General features: G+C 40.7%; 2 protein-coding genes across 2 annotated transcripts in view; one reads left to right on the forward strand and one right to left on the reverse strand.

Moving 5' to 3' along the window:
* LOC112626910 (guanine nucleotide-binding protein-like 3-like protein) overlaps nucleotides 1–18,035 on the reverse strand; it is a 69,126-nt gene extending 51,091 nt beyond the window's left edge. The window contains 1 exon segment of the mRNA XM_025389309.1: nucleotides 17,889–18,035. Within this exon segment, the coding sequence (XP_025245094.1) occupies nucleotides 17,889–17,965 (77 nt within the window). The 5' untranslated portion in view covers nucleotides 17,966–18,035.
* Nucleotides 18,036–18,091: 56 nt separating this feature from the next.
* Nucleotides 18,092–18,947, forward strand: part of NDUFAF2 (NADH:ubiquinone oxidoreductase complex assembly factor 2) — a 200,727-nt gene continuing 199,871 nt past the window's right edge. Inside the window, exon 1 of the mRNA XM_025387917.1 lies at nucleotides 18,092–18,339. Within this exon, the coding sequence (XP_025243702.1) occupies nucleotides 18,213–18,339 (127 nt within the window). The 5' untranslated portion in view covers nucleotides 18,092–18,212. The remainder of the gene's footprint in view (nucleotides 18,340–18,947) is intronic.

Raw genomic sequence — 18,947 nt, forward strand, 5'->3', positions numbered from 1 at the left:
TTTCTTATTTAACTAAGATTACTTATAGTACAAAAATCACAAGAAATGTCTAAATCTTCTACCATACATCCTAATGTATTTATAGATTTTTAAAGACCTTGTACAAATGTTTTTTTTTTTTTTTTTTTTTGAGACGGAGTCTCGCTCTGTCGCCCAGGCTGGAGTGCAGTGGCCAGATCTCAGCTCACTGCAAGCTCCGCCTCCCGGGTTTACACCATTCTCCTGCCTCAGCCTCCAAGTAATAGCTGGGATTACAGGCGCCCGCCACCTCGCCCGGCTAGTTTTTTGTATTTTTTAGTAGAGACGGGGTTTCACTGTGTTAGCCAGGATGGTCTCGATCTCCTGACCTTGTGATCCACCCGTCTCAGCCTCCCAAAGTGCTGGGATTACAGGCTTGAGCCACCGCGCCCGGCCACAAATGTTTAAAATATCAACAGTAGTAACAATTACATGCAAACTTTTAAAGGTATTTAGAGACTGAAATTTGTATTAAAAAACTTAAATTCTGATAAATGTAGCTGAGGACATCTAATGGACAAAAACAAAAATTACAGGATTTAAAAAAAATTCCTTGAAGTGTTTCTTAAAAGATGGACAGAAATAAAAAATGAGTATGGGCTGGGTGCAGTGGCTCATGCCTGTAATCCTAGCGCTTTGTGAGGCTGAGGTGAGAAGACTGCCTGAGACCAGGAGTTGGAAAGCATCCCCAGCAACATAGCGAGACCCCATCTCTACAAAAGAATAAAATACAAATAAGCTGGGCATGGTAGTGGGCTCCTACACAGGAGACTGAGGCAGGAGGACTGCTTGAGCCCAGGAGTTCAAGGATGCAGTGAGTCATGATCAATTCATTGCACTCCAGCCTGGGTGACAGAGTGAGATCCTGTCTTGAAAGAAAAGAGACTATGTTCAACTTAACACTTACGTGTATTTAAATAAAGCCAATTAAATATCAATACAAATAATTAACAAGTACTCTCACAAACTAAGACAAATGACATTTCTGATATTTTATAACTGTAAACCATCATTATCCTGGTGAGCATATTATTAAGATTAAATGAGTTTGTATATAAAAAGTGCTAATTACAACACCGAGTACATTGTAAGTCTAGTGAATATTAACTATTTGAATCTGTCTTAATCTGTTGGATGTTATTAGCATCTACACTAATTTAACCAGAATGAGTTCTAAATTCATTCATTAAAATAATGCTAGTTTAAATATCAAATTATAAAATTTTGGCCTATAAAATTGTCAGTTTTTTTAAAAGATAACAATACACAATGCTGGAAAGGCATAAACTCTTGCTTTCATTCATTGACAGTAGTACAAGTAATTATAAGCATTTTGGAAATCATTTTAGCAGTATAAAGTATCTGATTTGAAGATATACATGGCCCTTTGTCTTCTATACATTACATATAGTATGACAATGACAAGCAGGCCAGGTGCAGTGGCTCACGCCTGTAATCCTAGCACTCTAGGAGGCCAAGGTGGGTGGATCACCTGAGGTCAGGAGTTCGAGACCAGCCTGGCCAACATGGCGAAACCCCACCTCTACCAAAAATATAAAAATTAGGCTGGGCGCAGTGGCTCACGCCTGTTATCCCAGCACTTTGGGAGGCCGAGGATCACGAGGTTACGAGACTGAGACCATCCTGGCCAACATGGTGAAACCCCATCTCTACAAAAAATACAAAAATTAGCTGGGCGTGGTGGCACATGCCTGCAATCCCAGCTACTCGGGAGACTGAGGTAGGAGAATCACTTCAACCTGGGAGGCGGAGGTTGCAGTGAGCCGAGATCATACCATTGCACTCCAGCCTGGGGGACAAGAGCGAGACTCTGTCTCAAAACAAAAACAGAAACAAAAAAACTCAAAAATCAGCCAGGCCTAGTGGTGCATGCCTGTAATCCCAGAGGCTGAGGCAGGAGAATTGCTTGAATCCAGGAGGCAGAGGTTGCAGTGAGCCGAGGTCACGCCTCTGCACTCCAGCCAGTTAAACCATTCCTGTATCCCTGGTATGAATCCCACTTGATCATGGTGGATTATATTTTTTATATGCTGTTGGATTTGGTTAGCAAGTATTTTGTTGAGAGTTTTTGCATCTATATTTATCAGGGATGTTCGTCTGCAGTTGTCTTTGTTATGTTCTTTCCTGGTTTTGGTATTACCATGATATTGGCTTCACAAGATGATTTAGGGAGGAATCCCTCTTTCCTATCTTTTGGAACAGTGTCAATAGGATTGATACCAATTCTTCTTTGAATATCTGATAGAATTCAGCTGTGAGTCTGTACCTAAACTTTTTTGGGTAGCTTTTAAATTACCATTTCAATCTCGTTGCTTGTCGCTGGTCTGTCCAGGGTTTCTATTTTTTCCTGATTTAATCTAGGAGGGTTACATATTTCCAGGAATTTATTCATCTCCTCTAAGTTTTCTAGTTTATGTGCATAAAGATGTTGATAGTAGCCTTGAATGATGTTTTGTATTTCTGTAGTAATGGTTGTAATATCTCCCATTTTGTTTCAAATCGACCTTACTGGATCTTCTCTCTTCTTTCGTTGGTTAATCTTGCTAATGGTTATCAATTTTATTTATCTTTTGAAAGAACTGGCTTTTTGTTGCATTTATCTTTTGTATTTTGTTGTTGCTGTTTCATTGTCATTTATTTCTGCTCTGATCTTGGTTGTTTCTTTTCTTCTGTTGGGTTTGGGTTTGGTTTGCTGTTTCTCTAGTTCCTTGAGGTATGCCCTCAGATTGTCTATTTGTGCTCTTTCAGACTTCTTGAGGTATGCATTTAATGGTATGAACTTTCATCTTAGCACCACTTTTCCTGTATCCCAGAGGTTTTGATAGGTTGTGTCACTATTATCATTCAGTTAAAGGAATTTTTAAATTTCCATTTTGATTTCATTGTTGACCCAATGATCATTTAGGAGCAGGTTATTTAATTTCCATGTATTGCATGGTTTTGAGGGTTCCTTTTGGAGTTGATTTCCAATTTTATTCCACTGTGGTCTGAGGGAGTGCTATAATTTTGATTTTCTTAAATTTGTTGAGACTTGTTTTGGGGTCTATCATATGGTCTATCTCGGAGGATGTTCCAAGTGCTGATGAATAAATGTATATTCTGCAGTTGTTGAGTAGAATGTTCTGTAAATATCTGTTAAATCCATTTGTTCTAGGGTATAGTTTAAGTCCATTGTTTCTTTATTGACTTCCTGAGTCTTGATGACCTGTCTAGTGCTGTCTAGTGCTGTCAGCAGACTACTGAAGTCCCCCACTATTATTGTGTTGCTGTCTATATCATTTCTTAGGTCTAGTAGTAATTGTTTTATAAATTTGAAAGCTCCAGTGTTAAGCTGCACATATATTTAGGATTGTGATATTTTCCTCTTGGACTAGTCTTTTTATCACTATGTGATGTCCCTCTTTGTCTTTTTTAACTGTTGATGCTTTAAAGTCTGTTTTGTCTGATATAAGGATAGCTACTCCTGCTCACTTTTGGTGTCCATTTGCATGAAATATCTTTTTCCACCCTTTAAGTTTATGTGAGTCTTTATTTATTAGGTGAGTCTCTTGAAGACAGCAGACACTTGGTTGGTGAATTCTTATCCATTCTGCCATTCTGTATCTTTTTTTTTTTTAGACTAATGATTACCATTGACTGTATTCCTAATGTTTCCCTATATGTGACATATATTGCCTTTCTTTTTATTTTTATTTCTATTACACTTTTAAGTTCTGGGATACATGTGCAGAATTTGTTACATAGGTATACATATGCCATGGTGGTTTGCTGCACCTATCAACCCATCATCTAGATTGTAAGCCCTTAATGCATTAGGTATTTGTCATAATGCTCTCCCTCCCCTTGCCCTCCAGCCCCTGACAGGCCCCAGTGTGTGATGTTCCCCTCCCTGTGTCCATGTGTTCTCATTGTTCAACTCCCACTTGTAAGTGAGAACATGTGGTCTTTGGTTTTCTGTTCCTGTGTTAGTTTGCTGAGAATGATGGTTTCTGTATCTTTTAAGTGGAGAATTTAGGCCATTTACATTCAACATTAGTACTGAGAAGTGAGGTACTGTTTTATTCATTGTGCTAGTTGTTGCCTGAATACCTTTTTTTTAATTGTATGGTTTTATAGTTTGGGGAAAAGAAAGAGAGATCAGACTGTTACTGTGTTTATATAGAAAGAAGTAGACATAAGAGACTCCATTTTGTTCTGTATTTGAGATGCTGTTAATCTGTAACCCTATCCCCAACTCTGTTCTTGCAAGAGACATGTGCTGTGGTGGCTCAAGGTTTAATGGATTTGGGGCTGTGCAGGGTGTGCTTTGTTAAACAAGTGCCTGAAGGCTTGTTAAAAGTCATCACCGTTCTCTTAATCTCAAGTACCCAGAGACACATACACTGCGGAAGGTCACAGGGACCTCTGCCTAGGAAAGCTAGGTATTGTCCAAGGTTTCTCCCCATGTGATAGTCTGAAATACGGCCTCGTGGGAAGGGAAAGACCTGATCGTCCCCCAGCCTGACACGCGTGAAGGGTCTGTGACTGAGGAGGATTAAATATAAGAGGAAAGAAGGCCTCTTGGCAGTTGAGATAGAGAAAGGCATCTGTCTCCTGCCCCTCCCTGGGCAATGGAACATCTTGGTGTAAACCTGATTGTATGTTCTATTTACTGAGATGGGAGAAAACAGCCTTAGGGCTGAAGGTGGGACATGCTAGCAGCAATGCTGCTCTTTATGCACTAAAAAGGTTTATGGAGATGTCTGCATATGCATATCAAGGCACAGCACTTTTCCTTAAACTTATTCATGTCACAGAGATCTTTATTCATATGTCTTACTGCTGACCTTCTCCCTACCATGATCCTATTATCCTGCCACTTCCCTTTTTCCGAGATGGTAAAAATAATGATCAATAAATACTGAGGGAACTCAGAGACCTGTGCAGGCGTGGGTCCTCTGTATGCTAAGCGCCGGTACCCTGGGTCCACTGTTTCTTTCTCTATACTTTGTGTCTCATTTCTTTTCTCAAGTCTTTCATTCCACCCAACGAGAAATGCCCACAGGTGTGGAGGGGCAGGCCACCCCTTCATTATAGGTCCTGTGAGATTTATGCTTTAAAGAGATTCTATTTTGGTGTATTTTAAAGATTTGTTTCAAGATTTAGAGCTCCTTTTAGCAGTTCTTGTAGTGCTGGCTTCATAGTGGCAAATTCTCTCAGTATTTGTTTGTCTGAAAAAGACTGTATCTTTCCTTCATTCATGAAGTTTAGTTTTGCTGAATACAAAATTCTTGCCTGATAATTGCTTTGTTTAAGGAGGCTAAAGATAGGACCCCAAACCCTTCTAGACTGTAGGATTTCTACTGAGAAATCTGCTGTTAATCTGATAGGTTTTCCTTTATAGGTTATCTGCTGCTTTTGCCTCACAGCTCTTAAACATCCTTTCCTTTGTCTTAAGTTTAATAGCCTGAAGACTATATGCTTAGGTGATAATTTTTTTGTGTGATAAATTTCCAAGGTGTTCTTTCAGCTTCTTGTATTTGGATGTCTAGATGTTTAGCAAGGCCAGGGATATTTTCTTTGTTTATTCTCTCAAACATGTTTTCCAAAGTTTTAGATTTCTCTTCTTCCTCGGATAATTGGGAACTCCAATTATTTTTAGGTTTGGTTGCTTAACATAATCTCAAACTTCTTGGAGGCTTTGCTCATTAAAAAAAAATTTTTTTTCTTTGTCTTTGTCGGATTGAGTCATTTTAAAGCCTGTCTTTGAGCCCCAAAGTTCTTTATTCTACTTGTTTGGTTCTATTGCTGAGACTTTCCAGGCATTTTGCATTTCTCTAAGTGTGTCCTTTATTTCTAGAAGTTGTGAAAGTGTTTTATCCAAGCTATTTCACTGGAGATTTTTTCATTCATATCTTCTATCTTTTTAAAAAATTTCTTTAAGTTGGACTTAACCCTTCCCTGTTGTCTCCTTGATTAGCTTAATAATCAACCTTCTGAATTATTTTTCTGGCAATTCCGAGATTTATTCTTGGTTTGGAGCCAGTGTTGGTGGGCTTGTGTAATCTTTTGGGGATGTTAAAGAACCTTGTTTTGTCATATTACCAGAATTGTTTTTCTGGTTACTTCTCATTTGGGCAGACTATGTCAGAGGGAAGATCTGGGACTCAAGGGCTGTTCTTCAGATTCTTTTGTCCCACGAGTGCTCCCTTGATTTGGTGCTCTCCTCCTTCTGCTAAGGTTGGGGCTTCCTGAGAGCCAAACTGCAATGATTCTCTTTTGGATCTAGCCAACCAGCAGAGCTACCGCGCTCTGGTTGGTACAGTGCAGTTCCTGCAAAGAGTCCTGTGATGTGATCTGTCTTCAGGTCTCTCAGCCGTGGATACCAGCACCTGCAACCGTAGAGGCAGCAGGGGAGTGAAGTGGACTCTGATGGCCCTTGGTTGTATTTTTGTTAAATGCGCTGGTTTTGTGTTGGTTGGCCTCCAGCCAGGAGGTGGCACTTTCAAGACGGCATCAACTGCAGTAGTATAGAAAGGATACAAGCTTGCCCTAGGGTCAGGTGGTGGGCAGGACCATAGAGCTCCCAGGAGAATATGTCTTTTGTCTTCAGTTACGAGGGAGGTAGAGAAAAACTAGCAGGTGGGAGCAGGGTTAGGCATGTCTGAACTCAGATCTGCTTGGGTGGGGCTTGCTGCTGCTGCTGCTGTGGTAGATGGGGGCATGGCTCCCAGGCTAATGGAGTTATGTTCCCAGGAGGATTATGGCTGCCTCTGCCGTGTCACACAGGTCACCAAGGAAGTTGGGGAAGGCCAGCAGCCAAAGGCCTCACCCAGCTCCCATGCAACCTGCAGCCTGAAGGTCTGGTCTCACTCCCACTGTGCCCCCACAACAGCTCTGAGTTTATTTCCAGCAGGGCTGAGAATCTGCCCCAGGCTTCAAGTCTCCCAGCTGAGAAAGCCAGAGGACTCACAGTTCCTTGGCTGTCCCGCAGTGCCTGCAGCGGCAATCCACCTCCTTCAAAGGGTCCGTGGATCCTCTCAGCTTTCCTGGAATTTTCCTGTGGTAGTTTTTGAAGCAAATGTTCACAATATGCATCTCCACACACTGCTCTGTCCATCCGAGTGGGAGCTGCCCAGTTAGTCCTGCCTCCTATCCACCATTTCCTCTCATTCTCCTCTGTTTTAGTGTCTTAAGATGGCTACCTATTCTTTTTGTTCAACGAGTTAATATGTGTGTGTGTGTATTTTTTTTCTTCTTTTTTTTTAGGTTGTGAGTTTCTCTGGGTCCCCTAAGTTGTAGAAGTGGTTATTCTCCTTTTCCTGATTTCCAATGTGTAATTTCAATTTTCATTTTATCTTTGATTCTGGAGTTTTCTGAAATGTTATTCTGAATTTCCAAAACATGAGAGGTGGTGGTGATGTTACCATTAATTGATTTATTTCCAGTTTCTATAGCTTATGATCAAAGAAGGTGGCCTGTAAGATAGCTACCTTTTTGAATTTGTTAAAGTTAAAGTTTACTTAATGGCCAAGAACAATTTTGGCAAACGTACCACTGACCTACAAAAAGTATGTACATTTTCCATTTAAGGGATGTAAAGTCATGTATCTACTAAATCTAATTTGTTGTTTATTCATTTCCTCCATATATATGTGTATATATATATGCCCTTCTTTAAATATTGTCCTTCCTTTATATAATGTCCTTCTTTAAAACGTCTGGTGCTTTTAACCTTAAATCTTACCTCATCTAGTATTTGTAGTGATGTCCACATTTTATTTATAGTTGCCCGATCTCTCCTTATTCTTTAACTTTTTAACTATTTAAGAATTTTGTATTCTAAAATATTTTAACTTAATCTATTTATGAGAAACAGCTTTTAGCTTTACTTTGTTTTAAAAACTAATCCGATAATATATGCTTCTTAATGGAAGAAATCAGCCTGTTCACCTTTGCTATGACATCTGATATACTTGGTATTATTCCTTCTTTATTTAATGTCATGGTTTCTTCTTTTACCTTTATTTTTGCTAGTTTAATGCAGTTGCTATTCATTTCCATCTTGTCAATTGAGAAGTGTCTAAAAAAATTTAGCAACCATATTATATATTTCCAGCTTGTTTATTATTATATATTTACATTTAATCATACACATACTGCAAGGTTCACAGGTTTCCTCTCCTCTTCATCTTTTATGTACCTTCAGATTTCATTCAAATACATTTGTTTTTTGATTAACATTCTTTCCTATTTTTTTCCTGAAGGAAAATGGGGTAAAATATTTCTATGAATCTTAGCACAAAGATATTTCTTCTGATAGACTGGTTTGTTTGGATTCCTGGGTTGTAATACTTCTTTTTTTTATTTTTAGATAATTTTTAGTTGCTTTTTGAGAGAGTCCTGCTCTGTCACCCAGGCTGGAGTGCGGTGGCACAGTCTTGGTTCACTGCAACTTCCACCAAGTGATCCTCGTGCTTCAGCCACATGAGTAGCTGGGATTACAGGCACCTGCCACTGCACCCGCCAGCACGCCCAGCTAATTTTTGTATTTTTAGTATAGACAGGGTTTTGCCACGTTGCCCAGGCTGGTCTCGAACTCTTGAGTTCAAGTGATCTGCCTGCCTTGGCCTCCCAAAGTGCTGGGATTACAGGCTTCGATACCCTTTTTTTGTTAGTAGTTATCATTCCAGTGTTTTCTAGTCTCTAGAACTACCGATGAAATGTTTTACCTTTGTGAATGGTAAATTCTTTACCATTGGAAGCTTTTAATAATTTCTTCTTCATTGCTAGATAAGTTATTGGGTATACATACTTTTATGTCTTTTTTTATCAATCTTGTCTGGACTTCAGGGAGCCCTGTTAGTCTGCGAATCCAGATCTTTTTGCAATTATTTTTCTTAATTACTGTTTGTTTGTTTTGCTCTTCTGGAATTATTATTGCCTGCTAGATCTTTTGAATCTACCCTCCTAATCTCTTATCATTTTCCTTACATTACTGGACTTTTAATTCTTGTTTTATGAGTTGTGATACTGAATTTGATCATTTCATTCATTATTCAATACTTCAGTTCTGGGTCATACTACTGTAAAAAACAAACAAAATGCATAGACAGCTACTTGAGGACTCTGAAAAGTAAATAGTCACAGACAATCACATGACAGAAATGGCTACGGCTAGACACAGTGGCCTGCAGAAGCCGGAACTCTGAGGGAGGGAAATTGTTTTCTCTGTTCATCACAGCCCCGATTCCAAGAGGGTAGGGGCAATCCCCATTGCTTATTGCCTCTCTCCTCACTTCTGAGCCCAGACTTGGACTTAAACATGGTAGTGTATGGCAGAACAGGGTAAGTGGCCCCTAAAGTTTCTGGCTAGATGGCCAAAACAGGGAGTCCCAGAAAATTGGGAAGTATCCAAGAGATCACAGAGAAGAAGGAGCTCAGGAAAGTGATCCCATAAAGTTGTTTATAAACTCCAGAACTCATCCCTGAGTGAGGCATGCATAGATCTAACCCTGAGTAGTATACAAAAGATTTTGAATATTGAGCTAACCACTCAGGTCACAGTCTGACCACTGAATGGCATACACCTAGGGAAGATATTAAGAGACTTTGAAAACTGAGCTAACATTAAAACTACAGTCCATACAAGTAGGTAGGTTCTTGTAGCCTGAACCTAATCTTGCTAATTAAATGTTACAACAAAAATATCAACATTCTTCATAAGATTAAAACAATACCCAGAGTATACAAAATGTCCAGGATGCAATCCAAAATTTCCCCGCATATAAAGAACCATGAAAATTTCAACTTGCATGGGAAAAGACAAACAAAAGAAGCCAAAGCTGAGATGATGCAGGTGTTGAGATTATCTGATAAAGACTCAAGGCAACTATTGTAAAATGCTTGAACTTGAGCAACACTGGCATGGTGGTTCGAGTCTGTAATCCCAGCGACTCTTGTGAAGTTGAGGCAAGGGGATCACTTCAGCCTAGGAGTTCAAGACCAGCCTGGGAAAAACAGTGAGGCCCCATTTTTAAAAATAAAAAAAAAAAGCTTGAGCAAGTCATTGGGCACACACTTGAAACAGATGTTAAAATAGAAAGTCTCAGCAAAGAAATAGAAGACATAAATAAAAACCAAATGGAAATTTTAGTTTTCAATATAAAATTATTTTAACTTAATGTATTCACTAACAGATTGGAGACGGCAGAGGAAAGAATCTGTGAACTTAAAGACAGATCCATTAAAATTATACAGTCTAACAACAGAGAGGAAAAAAGATTGGAGGGAAAAAGAACAGAGCCTTCGGGACCAGAGGAACAATTATAAAATCACTGACATTTATGTCACTGGAGGTCTAAAAGGAGAGGGAGTGTGGTGTTGAAAAAATATTGGAAAAAATGGCTGGAAAGTTCCCAAGTTTACGGAAAGATATAAGTCTACAAGTTCAAGAAGCAGAATGAACCCTAATTAGAATAAATCCAAAGAGATCTGCAACCAGACACATCATAAACTGCTGAAAACTAAAGACAAAGTCTTCAAAGCAACCAGAGAAAAATGATAAATTACCTATAGGAAAACAATGATTTGAATGGCTGCAGATTCCTTTTCAGAAACCATTAGACCTACTCTTTTTTTTTTTTCCTCATTCAACTTAGAAGTTTATTTTGCCAAGGCTAAGGACATGCCTGTGACACACACAGCCTCAGGAAGTCCTGACGACATGTATCCAAGATGGTCAGGCTACAGCTCAGTTTTATACATTTTAGGAAGATGTAACACATCAATCAATACATGTAAGATGTACAATGGTTCAGTCAGGAAAGGCAGAACAACTCAAAAACTCAAAGTGGAGGCTTCCAGCTCATAGGTATGTTAGAGTAGGTGGTTAGGCAGATACAGACAGGGCACGAGAGCAACCCACACACACACCCCCACCACCTGTTGCCCCTAGGACTGTCAGGCGACCATGAGGTGATGGTCAGGTGGTTGTTAAACTGCCTCTCTAAAATGATAAGTAGTCACAGCCAGCACCAGGAAGATAGTCTCCTAATAGATAGAAAACACTTGGAGCTGGTGTTATCCACTTCTCAGTAAGATCTCAAACAGGCCCACTCAGAGGCAAAATGGCCTCTTACACAACCTTCCACTGGGAACGCTCGACAGGTAAGAGAAAAATTCCTCAAGTGAACACATGCACAACTTCAGCAAAAACCCCAGGACCATAACAATGTATAAAACCCCAAGTCAAGGGATGAACAGGGCACTTGGATTTTGCAAGTCACCTGCCTGGCCCTTCCAAGTGTACTGCTTCCTTTCACTCCTGCTCTAAAACTTTTTAAGAAATTCTCACTCCTGTTCTAAAACTTGCCTCAGTCTCTCCCTCTGCCTTAAACCAACTACTGCCCCTCAGCAAAATTCTTTCCTCCAAAGAGGCAAGAATCAAGTTGTTGCAGACCCATATAGATTCACCACTGCTAACAGGTGGATTCAAAGATTTTCCAATTGGCAACTTGTCAAAAGAGTTTACCTAAAGACCAGAAACCCAGTCGGGCATGGTGGCTCATGCCTGTAATCCCAGCATCTTGGGAGGCTAAGGCAGGCGGATCACTTGAGACCAGGAGTTCAAGACCAGCCTCGCCAACATGACAAAATACTGTCTCTACTGAAAATACAAAAAGCTGGAGTGAGGCCGGATCATGGTGGATCACACTTGTAATCCCAGTACTCTGGAAGGCTGAGGCAGGTGGAACACTTGAGGTCATAAGTTCAAGACCAGCCTGGCCAACATGGTGAAATCCCATCTCTACTAAAAATACAAAAAATTAGCCAGGCATAGTGGTGCATGCCTGTAATCCCAGCTACTCAGGCAGCTAAGGCACAAGAATCGTGTGAAGCCCAGAGGCAGAGGCCGCAGTAAGCCGATATCGCACCACTCAATCCAGCCTGGGTGCTCAAAAAATAAAAAATAAAAAATAAAAAATAAACACCTAAAATTCCATATAAGGGAGTGTCTGGGTTAAGATAAGGAGTTTGTAGAGACCATGGTTCTTATTAGGCAGATGAAGCCTCCAGGTAGCAGGCTTCAGAAAGAATAGATTGTAAATGTTTCTTATGAGACTTAAAATGATGAAAGACTCAGATAACTCTCCAGAATCAAAGAAAAGACCTAGAAAGGGAAAGGCATTCTCTACAGAATGTAGATCTGCCTATAAGAGACAGTTTTACAGGGCCATTTTAAAATATGTCAAAGGAATATATTTTGGGGCAAAATACTTCAATTTCTCCTGGGGCCTGCTATCTGTCATGTGATGCTTTACTTTAGCCAGGCTGGAATTCAGTGTCTTATTGCTACAAAAAGTCGTAAGATCTCTGTTTTAATGTTAATGCTGGCCAGTTGTGCCTGAATTCCAAAGGGAGAGTATAATGGGGAATGCCTGATCGCCCCCTCCCCATCATGTCCTGAACTGTGGAATGCTCTTGGCTGAGAGGATGGGTTCATTCAGACAATTAAGAAGCTTGAAGTTTTATTTTTAGTTTACACTTCCATATTTCAGCTATTGTGAATAATGCCGGTATGAACATGGGTGTACAAATTATCTCTTTAAGACCCTGTTTTCAACCATTTTGGGGATACACCCAAAAGTGGCATCACTGCATCATATGGAAATTCTATTTTCAATATTTATAAGGAGCCACCATACTGCTTCCCACTGTAACTGTACCATTCTACCTTCCCACTAACAGTGCACAAGTGTTCCAATTTTTTCCATGTCCTCACCAAAACATATTATTGTTTGATGTGATAGTAGCCATTCTAACAGGTATAAGGGTATTTCATTACAGTTTTGATTTGGATTTTCCTAATGATCAGTGATGCTGAGCTTCTTTTGGTCTACCTGTTGCCATTTGCATATTTTCTTTGGAGAAATGTTTTTCCAAGTCACCCATTTTCAAATCAAGCTGTTTGTTTTGTTGTTGAGTTGTAGGAATTCTCCATATATGCTTTATATAACCCTTTTCAGATATATAATTTGCAAATACTTTCTCCATTCTGCGGTTGTCTTTTCACCCTATTGACAGTGTCTTTTGATTAACAAAGTTTAAAAATTTTCACATAGTCCTCTACGTTGTTGTTGTTTGTGTCTTTGATGTCATACCCAATAAATAACTGCCGAATAAATCACTGTCATAAAATTTTTTCCTTATTTTCTTCTAAGACTTTTATAGTTTTGGGTCTTACATTTATGTCTTTGATCCATTTTGAGTTAATTTTTGTATATGGTGTTAGTTAAGGGTTCAACCTCATTTTTTACATGTGGAGATTCCATTTTCCCAGCAGCATTTGTTGAAAAGACTATCCTTTCTCCATTGAACAGTCCTGGCACTCTTGTTAAAAATCATTTGACTGGCTGGGCGCAGTGGCTCACACCTGTAATCCCAGCACTTTCGGAGGCCGAGGTGGGCAGATCACAAGGTTAAGAGATTGAGAACATCCTGGCCAACATGGTGAAACCCCGTCTTTACCACAAATACAAAAATTAGCCAGGCATGATGGTGGGCGCCTGTAATCCTAGCTACTGGGGAGGCTGAGGTAGAAGAATCACTTGAACCCGGGAGGTAGAGGTTGCAGTGAGCTGAGATCGTGCCACTGCACACCAGCCTGGCGACAGAGTGAGGCTCCATCTCAAAAAAAAGAAAAAAAAGAAAAAAGAAAAAAAGAAAAAGGAAAAAAATCATTTGACCATATACATGAAGTTTTATTTCTGGGCTCTCTCTTCTATTTCATTGGTCTATCTGTCTTCCTTATGCTAGTACAACACTGTTTTTTGTATTTGATTACTGTAGTTTTGTAGTAAGTTTTAAAATCAGTTTTAAAATCAGAAGAGGTGAGTCTTCAAGCTTTGTTCTTCTGTTTCAAGACTGTATTGTATTGACTATTTGAGCTCCCTTCAGATTCCACATGAATTTAAGGATATGCTTTTCTATTTCTGTAATCCCAGCACAGTGGGAGGCCAAGGTGGGAGGACTGCTTGAGGCCAGGAGTTCAAGACCACTCAGAGTAACATGGTGCGACCCTGTCTCTGTAATCCCAGCTACTTGGGAGGCCTAGGAGGGAGGATCCCTTGAGTCCTTGAGATGGAGGCTACAATGGGCTATGATTGCGCCACTATATTCCAGCCTGGATAACAGAGTGAGACCCCATCTCTTTGGGGATAAATTTATTGGTCCACAAATCCGGTTGACATGTGAAAATGCATGTTCCTGTTATAGATTAAAAATGACTTAGGCTCAGTACAATACAGTTCTTCAAACACAAGTCTTGGTTAAGAAACAGAAATTGAAGAGGAATCAAAAACAGAGACAAGCCAAGTTCTCCCTCAATCGAGCTGCTGGAAAAACACCACCTCCAGATTTTCTTTCAGGTTTGATAATTTTTCTCCCATTCCACACTTTTATCTTGATACTGATATCACTGTGGCGCAGAAGGGCTCCCCAGCTTCTCTTCCTTGAATCCTCCTCCTCCTCTCCTCCTCTTTCTCTGTCTCCCTCAGTCAGCCAGGCGCTTGCAGAAGCGGCAGGGCCCGGCCCAACCTGAAAGAGAACACAGCTGGAGGGGGTGGTGGCGGTGACCAGCGGCCACGTGACGACGCTCGTGCTGTAGCTGCGGCCACCTCCTGCCGCAGACCTACTCTTTAAAAAATTGATAAACTATGCACTTCAGAGAGAAGAAAAAGATATAAGAAAGAAATTTCAGACATCAGGAATAAAGAGACAGCAACAGAAATGATAACTATCTGGTTAAATATAATAGGCTATTCTTTTCCTTAAAATATGATTGATGGTTGAAAAAAATTATGTCTGATGGAGTATATAATGTATGTAAATATAAAATATAAGACAACAATAAATATGGTGCAGGGGAAAGGTTGATAAGGTTTCGACATGCCAAATGAAGCAGTAAAACAATGAAATGACCCAAAATAGACAATGCAAAGTATGTATTTTATAATTCCTAGAGCAACCACTAAAAAATTATACAAAAAGATATAGTTGAAATCATAGTATATAAAATAGAATACTAAATAATGTTCAAATAGTCAAATGAAAGCAGGAAAGGGGAAACATAAACATGGAGCAGCTAGCTTTCTCATAGTGGTGGGACTGGAAAATGCTTTTGGAAAACTGTCAGTTTCTTAAAATGTAAAGGATATATCTAGTAGCTCCACTGTTAGGCATCAACTTAAGAGAAATAAAAGCATATGTTCATACAATGACTCATACGTGAGTTTTCAGAGCAGCTGTAAATGTATTAGTCCTGAACCAGAAACAACTCAGATGTCTATCGACAAGAGACTAGATAAACTATGGTATATCTGCACAGTGGGATACTCCACAGCAATAAAAAGGAATTGATACAAGCAATAACATGGAGAAATTTCAAAATAATGTAATTATGCTGAGTGAAAGAAGCCAGACAAAAAGGATTCCATTTATATAAAATTCTAAATATGCAAACTATAGTGACCTAAAGCAGATTAGTGGTTTCTAGAGAAGGAAGAGGGTAAAGCAGAGAAAGAAGGGAGAGAAGGATTATAAAAGACCGTGAAAAAATTTTTAGGGTTATGGATGTTCTCTTGATTATGGTAATGGTTTCAAAAGTAAATATATGTCAAAATTCATCAAATTGTATATTCTCATTTAATGTGCAGTATATCATATGTCAATTATACCTCAATAAAGTTGTAAAATTTTTTTAGAGGGTGTAAATTGTGAACACTGCATATCAGTGTTCATGCTTTTGCCCTTATGTGATGACAAGGAAGAACAGTAGACATCTCCTATGAATAAAATGGAACTCTACAGTTGTTTAATTAAGCAAAAACATCACTTAATGATGGAAATATTTTTTAAAAAATTTTAGGCTGCATGGTAGCTCGCACATAAAATCCCTGCACTTTAGGAGGCAAAGGCAGGAGGATCACTTAGCCCAGGCGTTTAAGACCAGAATGGGAAACACAGGGAGACCCCATTTCTACAAAAAATTTAAAAATTAGCTAGGTGTGTGGGCACATGCTTGTGGTCCCAGCTACTTAGAAGGATGAGATGGGAGGATCATTTGAGCCTGGAAAGTCGAGGCTGCAGTGAGCTATAATTGCACCACTGCATTCCAGCCAGGGTGACAGAACAAGACCCTATCTCAAAAAAAAAAAAAAAATTATTATACTTTGTCTTAAACATATAAGCAATTCTCACTTGGCTCAGTCTGATATGAATTTCAGTTACCACAGTTTGTTAACTGTGAGAAATAGCATAAAAGTTTGCTACTAGCTTTTCAGTCCACAAATAATTACATAAATAACATTTCTATAATTACATAAATGAATCAAAATTAGTGACCAATTTGCAATTTTACTTCTTTCAAAGTCTGTGGGTGATTGGTCACTGTGTATCTGTTATTAAGTTCACACACAGGCTGCAAAGCACGTAGGTTTGTTATTAATATCTCTGTGCCCTTAAGATAAGCCCACGTGGAATTTTACTGATTAAAAGAGGAAATTGGCCAAAAGAATGAAAATGCATTAAAAGAGTGATAATACTAGAAGTGAAACTTGCATTAAACATAAAATGGAGCAAATGAAAAAAATAGCTGCCTGTGGGAACATGCTGATTGTGGGAACAATGACACTGCCACCATTTGAGACATTCTAGATATGCAGACTGAGGAAATCAGTGAAGGTGAACTTACAGACATAAATGAGGAAAAGTGGTTGTGATGAAAGGCTGATGATGTGTCAGAGGAAGTGACACTGGCAAAAAAACACATTAAAGGAACTCTCAGAGATATTTCACAACACTGAAAACGTAACAGATAAAATGTTGGAAACTAATATTTAAATTTCTCCGGAACGCAGAACTCATATGCAACTGTGTTCTCCACTGTCCAAGTAAATATCTTCAAAGGTTCCTCAATTAACGTGGGCAAAATTAAAAGTAAAACTTGCTTCTTCCCTTTGGAAAACCCTCTCTCAGAGTATATTACCAACATTCAACTTCTTATACAAGACATAAATCTGGGAATCATTAATCATTCTTCCCTTTTCGTCATTCACGTATCCAATCAATTTCCATGGACTGCTGATTCTATTTCTTAGACGTTTTTCAAATGTCTCCACTATCTTTATTCTACTTGGGAACTCTGTGGCCCAGGCTTCCATCAACTCTCTCCCGGACAAGTGTAATCACAACAGTTACCTAACTTGGCTACCACTGTTGTTCTCAGTTGCAACCCATTCTCCAAGCAGAAAACAAAATGCAATAGCTGTTACCTTATTCTCATCTTCACACCTCTACCCAAGTACACATGGCTCTTCCTCATCCAGTTTCTGTCTACTTCATCTCTTGTCAATGGTCCCTACCCCAATTCTCCGCTCTAGTCATTCTGAACTTTGTTCAATTCCTGGCCTGTGTCCTCTGCCTTTTTAATAGGCTGCCTGACACACTGTAGCAACTCACTAAATATGCAGACTGAATGAATGAACGAGTACTTGGAGGGCAGTTATTCTTACCAGTAACTTAAGAGAGAAGGAATACAGTACAACTAAGTGTCCTTATTTAGGTTTATAATATCTTCATCTGAGCCCGCGGGCGAACCCCACCCCCACCCCCGCCCCGCGCCGCCCCTCGCCTGCAAGTTGTTACCAGTAAATAAAAGGGATCCTATTTTCGCAAGCCACACCGCATTAGAGGGTAAATAAGAGTTTGGTGGCAGGAGAGCGATGAGACGGGGAAGTGTGGGGCAAAGTTTACAGTTATTGGTCCAGATTCTAACTGGCCTGTTAGCCAAAAAGTAAGGTTTTCTTTACCTCCGTGTTGACTCTGCTCTCCGAAGGCGAAGAGGGTCCTCCAAACCCGTTTGTCGCGCGGACAAAAACCCCAGCATAGCGTGTCCTCACACCGGGTGGAGTACTGGACGTCGCCATGACAGAACTCAGGGGCGGGACTGGAACAGCAGAGTCTCCCATTGGTCAGGCGGTGATATATCCGGCCAGTGGTGAGCGCCGTTACTAGAAGGGCTCCAGGATGGAGGCCGGCCTGACCTCTCCGCCTCAGTGAGCTGGGTTGGGTGCTGGAGCATTGCTCCTACTGCGGATCCTCCTGCTGGCAGCGCTGGAAACTGGGTGGACGGCATGGGTTGGTCTCAGGATTTGTTCCGCGCCTTGTGGAGATCGCTGTCAAGGGAAGTGAAGGAGCACGTGGGCACGGACCAATTCGGGAACAAATACTACTGCATCCCGCAGTACAAGAACTGGAGAGGTGAGGAGGGGGCGAGGGCAGCGATTGCGTGGTCAGTAAAGGAGGGAAAAGTGAGAGCCCCTAGTCAACTAACGCATCATGAGACACTTAGGGTGTCACCGGAGGGAATTTCTGGAGTTCGTTGGCCCCTGTCGACCCCTTCACTCTGCCATCGGAGCCCTACCCGGCCCGGCTCTGGGCGCCTTGGCCCGGCCTCGTGCGACCGCGGTCCCTACGACCCAGCGCTTTCCCCCGGCGTGCCCCGGGCTGCTCGCACTGTTTAGGCGCACATCACTTTCCTCCCAGCTACGCCGGTAGAGGAGCCTCAGTTTTAGCCCTGGATCGGCGACGGAGGCGGGGAAAAGTCCACGCAAATCTTTCACCAAAGGGGCTAGGAAGGGCCAGGGAAGAGGTTTTTCGTACGCTGTGCCCCGCCTTGTGACCCAGAGCTGAGTGGTGTAATTGAAGAGGAGTATCTTCAGAGCCTCGGGTGTCCTCTTTCTTGTTGTTTACCCTTTTCGGTGGCACCCTGGATCCGGCGCTGGCCCCATGCGCCGGCCCCATGCGCCTTCCTCACTACCAAGACTTGTCAGAAGTGGGTCCGTATCCCCATAAGGCTCGCTGATTCC

This window comes from Theropithecus gelada, chromosome 6 (assembly GCF_003255815.1).
Source record: "Theropithecus gelada isolate Dixy chromosome 6, Tgel_1.0, whole genome shotgun sequence".
In the NCBI taxonomy this organism is placed as follows: Eukaryota; Metazoa; Chordata; class Mammalia; order Primates; family Cercopithecidae; genus Theropithecus; species Theropithecus gelada.